Here is a 10,005-nt window from a genome sequence, read left to right on the forward strand (position 1 = left end):
GCACTGGGTTTTTCCTTAACTGACGCTCGCTCGCAGGAGTGGCTCCAATCCCGCGGGTCTTAGAGTAAGAATGTTTTATTTACACACCGTCAACACCCCACACTGCCAGCCCCACCACCTTCAGGATCACTTAAATACTAACAATCTCAATACAAATGTAAAACTTTAACACTCAAGTTTCTGCGATTTCTAAAAATTGCCTTGTGTCAAGGAAACAGTTACTACTGAGACCAAAAATGCTGTGTCCACTGCGTCTAGCATAACTTTCTAGAAAATATAATTCACGTTACCCATTTGTGTATTCAGAAGAAGGGAATCAATTATTTTGAACTCAAAAGACAGATGACGACTAGATTTCCACACTCTTCTTTATTCCTTTCCTATAAAAGTCAATGAACTCCTCTGATTTCAAGAATTCACTCAGACCTTTCAACCCTAGAGACTAAATTTTAGGGCTAAAAAAAAAAAAAAAAAAAAGAAGAAGTCTATAAAAGTGACCAAAAGGTGGGCCTTAAAAAAGGCTACAAATGAATTTAGAGAACTTGAATTTTGAATTAAAACAGAAGTTGTTTTGTAGTCTATTAATAGCAGATGATTAAGCACGTATCTTATTTCAACTGGAATTCTTTTACAAGCACTTAAACGTACTAAACTGGCCACTAATCCCAAATCTGTGTCTGCTTCTGGAAAAAAACGCTTTCATAATAAAGACAAGTTAAGAGCGTGACCGTCAACGCATTCCTTCAGGTAAGGTCCATTTTCATTAGAACCTCGGGGGCGGCCGGGGGGAGGGGTCCTGGGACCCCGGTCGCCTCCCGGGACAATCGCCCAGCGGAATGCGGCGCCGCGCGAGGCAGGGTCCCCGAGCCCGCGGCGCCCCCCGGACGCACCTGGCGCGGCCCGAGCACAGCGCGCCGCTCGCCCACCTCCTCGCAGGCAGGAAAGTGGCGCTGCTCCCGGGCCCCCGAGAGCCCGGGCGCAGCGGCCCCCCAGGGGCGGGACACTCTCCTCTCACCCCCACGTCTGGCTGTGAAACGTGTGGCTAGCAGGGCGTCACAGCGCCGGGAGGGGGAGGGTGTTCCCGCGTCAAGTCCCCTCCTCGCCCCGACCTTTCCCCGGGCGACGACCGCGAGCCGCCGCGGGGCCTCCCCGCTTCCCCGGCCTCGACCTCCCAGCCCGTGCCTTCCCGGGCCCCGGGCCTCCCGCCCTCGAACGGCGAGGCCCCGGGACCGTCCTGGACCCGCTTACCCGGTAGGTGTTCTCCGTGAGCCGGTTCACCTCCTCCGGCCCCCGCGACATGGCTGCAGCCGCCCGGCGGGGCGACGCGGGACGACGCGGCGGGGCCTCGTGGCCGCCCGACCCTGGGCGGCGGGAGCGCCGGTGCGGCTGAGGGGCCCTCGAAGGTCGGCCGCTGCCACAGCCGTCGGTCCCGCAGTGCCGGCGCGCTCCTCCGCCGCCAAAATGTCAAAAGTTGTAGCGCCGCCGCCGCCGCCGCCCGTGAAGAACTGAGGAGACGCGGCCTGACGCGGCGGGGCGAGGCGAGGCGAGCGGGCCGGGTGGCCCCACCTGAGGCGGGAGGGGTGGGCGGGGCCGGAGTGGGCGGGGCGGCTCCACCTGAGGCGGACGAGTGGAGGGACGGGGAGGAGGCGGGCCGAGCCGGGGGGGCGGGGCAGCGTGGCCTGGGTGGGCGGGGCGGAGGCGAGCTGGGCCGAGAGGGCGGGGCGGCCCCACCTGAGGCGCCGGAGGCGGGGCGGCCACCCTTTGCCTCGTTGCTGCCCGCGGAGAGCTCCTGACTCGCGGCCGCCCGGATCCCGCGAGGCATCGGTACCTCGCGATGCTGTTCTACTTGGACAGAGCCCGCAGGGGGGACGGTGAGGCCCCAAGACCCACGCTTTCCGCGGGCGCCCCTCCGTGCTGTCTCTTGGGGGCTGCGGGAAGGGGGACGGACCCACGTCCCCCAGTTGTATTGATTTCGCTGCTTGACCCCCTTCCTGCGCACCCCTCTCGCTGACCCTAAAGACCTAAGGGATCTCAAGGCAGGGGCTCTCATAGATGGAGGAAGGAGGCTGCCACCTGCAGTTTTGGAAGCTCCTGTTGGATTAGAAACTTAATGAATGCCAAGATGTGGTCGCAGAAACGGCAGTACATTTTTAAACTTTACATCAAGAACGACCTTTAATGTTACGTAGCCGTGCTATTCAGGAGATCGTTACTGGATTTAGAGAGCCACGGTGAGCTGAGGTGTTGTGGAGGTAACTCTTCCTTTCAACACTTACAGTGAGCAGGTGTGTGGCTCCTGATGCTCCCTGTCCTCTTCTCCACCCCAGCTCCAGCCCAGACCCTGAGGATCCAGAACAGTCTTCGTCAGACAGGAGCCGTGGCTTCATATCTGAGACATCCTCCCAACAAGGAGGTCTTATTCTGGTTTTCAAAAGCTTCCATTTGGGTGCAATTGCGTCTTTTATGAGCTGTTAGGATATGAGGCTTCCAAACCGCTCTTGTGATAAAGTTCAACCGGAAATGTACACAAAGAAGGCACTGTGTGTCCCAGATGAGAACACCAAGAGAATGAAATGTGGCTGGACTTAGAACAGAGACAACCACTTGGACTCTGGGACAATGTTACCGGGTTTTACAAGTTATAAAACATCATGCTTGGGAACCAAAAGATTATGTGTTCTCAGGTGTTGGGGGAAATAACACATCAGCCCTAGGTTTCAGGCAGTGGAAGTGACTGCCTCCTTCCTTAAGAGATCTCTAGCATTTGGTTCATAAGATTTGCCAATTGGGTTTCATTTGCCATATTGAGGTGAACTCATGACCTTATAATTACCATCGTTATGTATTAGGCTCCTCACGTATGTCTGCTGGTTTTCATTTAAACTTGAAAATCCCTGACTTAACTTTGCAGGTCTCCTTTTGTCTTAGAACTAACCTCTGTGCTTTCTGATGAATGGGGTCATTTCACTCTCTGCTGCAGGGCAGTCAGTCAACCGAGGAGCTGGAAAAGAGAGCAGAGACTTAACCTTTAACACCCCACAGCTCAGCAGTGTAGCTCAGAGTCAGAAAAGACAGAGATTAACAAACCACCTTAAAACTGGCAAGCATCTCAGATGGCCTGATTTGATTGCCAAGGTTGATATTTGATCAAAGGACCAGGTTCATGACTGTATGCAAATCTACAAACAGATATTCTGTTATATTTAACTCTCCTTTATGGAAATAATTTCCTGGTTGGGACCATCCTGCTCCTTTAGAAGTCTTCTTGGTCTGTACAGACATTAAGAATAGTGCCATTCAGCTCTCAGCTTAGTAGTTAGCATATAGATGCCTGGTAGTTGTTTGTTGAACAAGAGTATGAGTATTGATTATCTGCTCCATGCCAGGCGCTCTGCTGGGAGGGGTGGGTGCAGGAATGCAAAATGAACTGCCCTTGACCGAAGCCCTTAATGCATATGCAAGAAGTAGAATTCAAGGAGGACCCTAATGGAAGGTGTAGTCGAGGTACAGTCAAAGGTGCTGTCGGTGTGAAAAGGTGGGAGACCTCTCAAAAGGCCACTTGTATTAGGCTCTTCAAGTGCGTTTGTTGGTTTCATGCAAACTTGAAACTGAACTTGAAGTTGTACTAAGACTTCCTGACGCTCTGGGCAAGGAAAGTGAAACCCATAGAAAGGAATGACTCAGGAGAAGGTGAGGAGAAGCCACTTGGCCCAACAGTTTTCCATCTGCTGGGAAAGCCCTGCAGCGGCCCTCCCCCAACCCAGAACACGAGTGGCCTGAAGAAGGGTGGGCCCTGCACAGGTCCCGAGGGGCAGGCACCCAAGGTTTCCTCTTTTAACTTTTGCTTGAGTTTAAACAAGTAAAAATCCTGTTTATGTTAACAAAGTTTGTAAGAGGCAATCGCAGATGCCAACGTCACTAAGACTTTGAAAGCCACATTCCTAACAGGCTCTTGTTTTGAGGTTTTACCTTCTTCGGAACTTACTGACAAGGGGCTCTCAGCCTTGCCTGATGCTCCAGGATGCACGTGAGAATTCACAAGAGGTCTCTGTCGATATGATAGTAGTTTGGGGCAAATTCCCATATGAAATGCCAAGAGGGAGAATGGGGCTTTAAGTATTCCCATTCTGAAAAGGCAATGTGAGTTGGAGACTCGTTGGCTGTTCTGTAACTTTCTCCCTGTCCAAGGTGCGTTGCCTTCTCCAGGGCACCAGGTTCACTTCTGCTATGGAGTTTCTCACAAGCTGTTCCTTCAGCCCAGAATGTGCTTCCCCCACTCACACAGCATTTTCCTGTAATTTGGATTTTAGCCTAGATGCAGCCTCAGAGGGGCCTTCCTTAACCCCTCCACCTGCAGACGTTATTTTAGACCCTCTCTATCATGGCATGTTCTTTTCTTTAAAAAAAAATTTTTTTTTAATGTTTGTTTATTTTTGACAGAGAGAGAGAGACAGAGCATGAGCAGGGGAGGGGCAGAGAGAGAGAGGGAGACACAGAATCCGAAGCAGGCTCCAGGCTCCGAGCTGTCAGCACAGAGCCCAATGTGGGGCTTGAACTCACAAACCACGAGATCATGACCTGAGCCCAAGTCGGATGCTCAACTGACTGAGCCACCCAGGCACCCCTTGGCATGTTCTTTTCTAATAGTGCTTATCGCTTGCTATGGTAGGTTGGAGAATGACTCCCCAAGGCTGTCCAAGTCCAAGCTTTGGAAACTGTGCATGTTAACTCACATGGCAAAGAGACTCTGCAAATGAGATCAAAGATTTTGAGAGGAGGGGATAATCTGGGATTATCTGGATGGACTGGATGTAGTCACAAAGGTCCATATAAGAGGGACATGGGAGAAGTCAGGGGAGGAGGAGAGGTGATACAGAGGCAGAGCCTGTCATGATGCATTTTGAAGACCAAGGAAGGGGCCACAAGCCAAGGAATAACAAGGAGGTCACTAGGAGCTGGCAAGGCAAGTATACAGACCCTTCCATCGGAGCCTCCAGAAGGAACTACCTCTGCAGACACCTTGATCTCAGCCCTGTGAAACTCATCTCACACTTCTGCCCCAGAACTGTAAAAGAATAAATGCATGTTGTTTTGAGCCACTAAATGTGTAGTAATTTGTTGGAAACTAATACACTAGCTAAACTTTTCCTTGTTCATTTCTCTATTGATTGTCTCTTTCCACTCCATTCTCCCATTAGAATGCAAATATCACGAGGGCAGGGCTGACTCCTGTCTGGTTCTCTGCAGGTGGCTCAGTGCCTGGCACACAGTAGGTGCTCAAGAACTGTTCTAAGAAACTACATTTATGAGGTAGCCAAGAGGCTCTTTATTTCACAAAAAGCAACTATGTCAGGGGTTTGCTTTTCCAGCTTTCAAAAAATGATAAAATAGACTGCAAAACAGATGATGGGTCTGAAGTCCTTGGTGAGAATATACAGATATTAGATTCAATTCACCAAATACCAAAAGGTAACAAAGCATTGGCATAAACAAATTTTGAGAAAAATTCCTGAACTTTTTACAATGTGCAGTGCGTGGCAGACATCCAGTCACTGTTGTATGGACAATCTGAGAATGTTAGCACTCAAGAAAAGTTAAATACTCATTCTATTTATGAAAACACTAGGGACACCTGGGGTGGCTCTGTTGGTTAAGCCTCCGACTTTGGTTCAGGTCATAATTTCTCAGTTTGTGTGTTTGAGCCCTGTGTCAGGCTCTGTGCTGACAGCTCAGAGCCTGGTGCCTGCTTCGGATTCTGTGTATCCTTCTCTCTCTGCCCCTCCCCTGCTCACACCTGTCTCTCAAAAATAAATAAACGTTAAAAAAAAACACTAAATAATGGCTCTAAAGTATAGTGGCTTATTAACCTTTCATGTAAGTCCTTCTAAGAATAAGAGTTAAATGCAAAATACATTAATATATTTTAAATGCTATATGACCATGAAGCTTTCAATGATTCCATAAAATACATGTGAAAGCCAATTTTGTCACTTCAATGGCATTTGAACCACTTCTGCTTTTCAACTTTGCTCAATTTTTTCAACTTTGTTCAAATTTAAGAAAGCTCAAATCTTAATCCATCTTCTCTACTGTTCCTGAATTACTAACAAGTACTGTGAAAATGTTGTTTTGTAGTATTGACATGCTATTCAGAACCGACATTTTAATAGTTTATTGTTTGTATCTTATGCCAATGAACACTTAATTTTGTAATGAAATCAGAGCTGGAGTTTTGAAAGGGCTCTCTCTACTGACTGATAGTTTACCTGGGTATAGAAATCAGACTTCTCTTTGATATTTTGCCCATCTTTATCTTACTGTGTTGCATTCTGGATAATTTTTCCAGAATCATCCTCTGCATCACTCATTCTTTCTTTGGCTGTGTCAAATTCCTGTGTAATTAATCTGCCCATTGAGTTTTAAATTTCAATATTTTTTTATTTCTATAATTCTACTTGGTTCTCTTTCACCTATCACTTTCTGTTAAAAAAAAAACAGCTTTATTGGGCTATAATTCACATACCATACAATGTATCTATTTAAAGTGTACAATTTAATGGTCTTTAGGTTATTCGTGAAGTTGGGCATTCAATTTTAGAACATTTTCATCACCCCAAAAGCAATCCTGTAATGATTAGCTGTTAGTCTTCATCTTCCTTCAACCCTGTCTCCTAGTCCTATACAACCACTAGATCCACTTTCTGTCTCTGTAGATTTGCCTACTCTGAACATTTCATACAAATGGGATCATAGAATGTGTGGTCTTTTGTGATTGGTTTCTTTCATTTAGTATAGTGCTTTCAACGTTCATCCATGTTGTAGTATGTATCAGGACTGAGTTCCTTTTAGTTGCTGGATAATATTCCAATATTTCATCATATACCACTTTTGCTTATCCATTCATCCATCAATGGACATCTGGATTATTTCTACTTTTTGGTTTTTGTGACGAATACTGCTGTGAACATTTGTATGTAAGTTTCTATGTTTCTTAGGTACACATCTGAGAGTGCGTTTGCAGGGTCCTTCCATGCTGAACAGTTTTGAGAACTGCCAAATGGTTTTTCAAAGTGGCTGCATCATTTTACACTTCCACCAGCAATGTATGAGGGTTCCAATTTCCCCACATCTTTGTCAACATTTGTTGTCCATTTTTTTGAGGCTCTCCTCCTGGGTGTAAATTGGTATCTTGTGGTTTTGATTTGCATTCTCTAATGGCTAATGATGTTGAGTATCTTTTCATGCACTTAATTGCATATCATCTTTGGAGACTGTCTATTCAGATCTTTGACCCATTTTTAAATTGTGTTATTTTATCTTCTGATTATTGAGTTGCCAGTGTTCTTCATGTATTCTGGATGTGAGTCTCTTACATATCTCTTATCAGATGTACGACTTACAAATATTTTCTCCCATTCTGTAGGTTGTCCTTTCACCTCCGTGATGGTGTCCTTTGAAGCACACACATACAAATTTTTTAACGTTTATTTATTTTGAGAGAGAGAGAGGTGCATGTGTGCACATGAGCGGGGTGGCAGGGGCAGAGAGAGAGGAAAGAGAGAATGCTGTGCTTACAGTGCAGAACCCAGCGTGGGGCTCAATTCCACAAACTGTGAGACCATGTCCTGAACTAAATCTGGACCATGTCCAGATGCTTAACCAACTGAGCCACCCAGGCACCCCTGAAAAATTTAATTTTAAATCCAATTTATCTTAATTTTTTTCTGTTGTTGCTTGTGATTTTGGTGTCATATAAGAAACCATTGCCTAACCCAAGGTCATCCTATGTGTTCATCTAAGAGTTCTATAGTTTTACATTTAGATCTACATTTCAAGTTAACTTTTGGATATAGTGTAAGAAAGGGGCTCAACCTCATCCTTTAGCTTGTGGATATCCAGTTGTCCCAGCATCATTTGTTCAAAAGATCATTCTTTACCTCATTGAGTTGTCTTGGTGCCCTTGTCAAAAATTAATTGGCCATAAATGTAAGGGTTTATCTCTGGACTTTCCATTCTGTTCAGTTGATCTATACGCCTATCCTACCACAACAATGCTATACTGTCTTGATTCCTGTAGCTCTGCATTAAGTCTTGAAATTGGAAACTGTGAGTCCTCCAACTTTGTCTTCTTCAGATTGTTTTTGGCTACTCTGAGTGCCTTGTATTTCATATCAATTTTAGTATTTGCCTGTTAATTTATGCAGGAAAAGGATCTGGGATTTTGATATGGTCTTATTGGATCTGTAGATCAATTTGGGAAGTATTACTACCTTAACAATGTTAAGTCTTCTGATCCATGAATATAGAACGTCCGCCCATTTATCTAGGTCCTTTATTTCTTCAAACAGTGGTTTGTGGTTTACAAAGTACAAGTTTTACACTTCTTTTGTTAAATTTATTCCTAAGTATTTTTGATGCTAATGTAAATTGAACGGTTTTCTTATTTTCATTTTCAGATTGCTCGTTGAGAATGTACAGAAATATAATTGATTTTTACGTATTTATCTGGTAACCTTGTTATCAGATTGAGGAAATTCCCTTCTATTCCTAGTTTGTCAAGTGTATTATAATGAAAGTGTTAATTTTTTTCCCAATGCTTTTTCTGTGTCTTGTGAGATGATCATGGGTTTTTTGGTCCTTTGTTCTGTCGATTCGGTGTATTACAATGATTGAACTTTTGTATTTTGTATCACCCTTGCATTCCTGGGATACATTCCCCTTAGTCATGGTGTATAATCCTTTTTATTATTGCTGGATTCAGTTTGCTAGTATTTTATTGATGATTCTTACATTTGTATCATAAGGGACATTGATGTGTTGTTTTCTTGTGATGTCTTTGACTGATTTTGATATTAGGGCAATACTGATCCTATAGGAGGAATTGGGAAATGTTCCCTCATCTTCTGTTCTTTGGAAGGGTTTATGAAGAATTGGTATTTATTTTTCCTTGAATGTTTGGTAGCATTCACCAGGGAAGCCACCTAGATCTGAACTTTGCTTTGTGGGCAGTTCTAAAACCATGAATCTAATCTCTTTTTATAGGGTCTTTCTGTTTCTTTTTCAGATGTTATTTCCTTATGGTTTCTATTCCTTCTTCTCTGTAATCACTTGCAATATTATTTTATAGTTTCTCCCAGATAGTTCTGTGTCATTTCTGTTTGTTTGTTTTACTTTGTCTGGTTTGGTTATTTATTGTTTCGTTTAGCCATGGTTGTGTTTGCTGTGCAAGCTCTCTCATGGCGAATCACAACTTTCTTTATCCGTTTTGGGAATTTGTTGTTGTTGTTTTCGTCCAAGGTTTATTGACGATATCGCAGCACAGCAGAAGGAGTCACGTGGTGTCCTGGAGTTCATGCCAACTGTAGGCTGTGTGACCTGCAGGCTGGACAGACTGCCAAAGTCCAAGAGCCTCAACATTTCCTCAGTGTCAGGATCTACTTCATTGATCTCCTGATCCAGGACTGAGACCTCAGGAACATAATGATCTCTCCTTTCTCTCTCTTCCTTCTGCAACTTAATGGAGAGCCCGCTTACCGGGCCTCTCTGAATCTGCTTCATCCATTGAGTGACATCAACTGCTATCTCGCTGTAGAGGTTCTTGCTGGCAATAGCGGTGGTCTCCTTGCACACGCACTTACTGGCGTGGGAGTCGTTGCCTAGGCATGTGTAGTACTTCTCAGTGATGACCCGGGCCACCTTCTTCACGGTGTTGGTGCGAACGTGGCCCACGTTGGTGGATCTGGTAATTATTATGAGGTCATCTTGCATGGTGATCCACTTTGTCTGGAAAAACCCCATGTGGCCTGGGTTATAAAGTGTTCCTCCAGGAAAGCTTTGCATTTGTTCCTGCCAGGCCCTCCAAGAAGATTACCAAGGGAGGGTATAAAATTCAGACTCTGCCCCTGCCCCGTGTCATAGGTTTGGTGGGTTAATTTCTCTTAGGATAGTATTTTCTTCTACTAAACCCCCCAATGAAGCCAAATTCCTCTGTCCTCTCCCTGGGCC

General features: G+C 45.3%; 1 protein-coding gene across 1 annotated transcript; it reads right to left on the reverse strand.

Annotated features, from left to right (window-relative positions):
* Positions 1–1,274: 1,274 nt before the first annotated feature.
* Positions 1,275–9,798, reverse strand: LOC124519353 (40S ribosomal protein S17-like). Its single transcript, XM_047089539.1, has 2 exons — positions 9,308–9,798; positions 1,275–1,566 (listed from the first exon to the last, which is right to left on the reverse strand). The coding sequence occupies exons 1-2, from the start codon at positions 9,796–9,798 to the stop codon at positions 1,275–1,277; spliced, it is 783 nt and encodes a 260-aa protein (XP_046945495.1).
* Between the last annotated feature and the right edge of the window lie 207 nt (positions 9,799–10,005).

Source organism: Lynx rufus, unplaced genomic scaffold, assembly GCF_022079265.1.
Source record: "Lynx rufus isolate CCGP_SWC_20201006 ecotype Redwood Valley unplaced genomic scaffold, mLynRuf1.p SCAF_27, whole genome shotgun sequence".
NCBI lineage: Eukaryota > Metazoa > Chordata > Mammalia > Carnivora > Felidae > Lynx > Lynx rufus.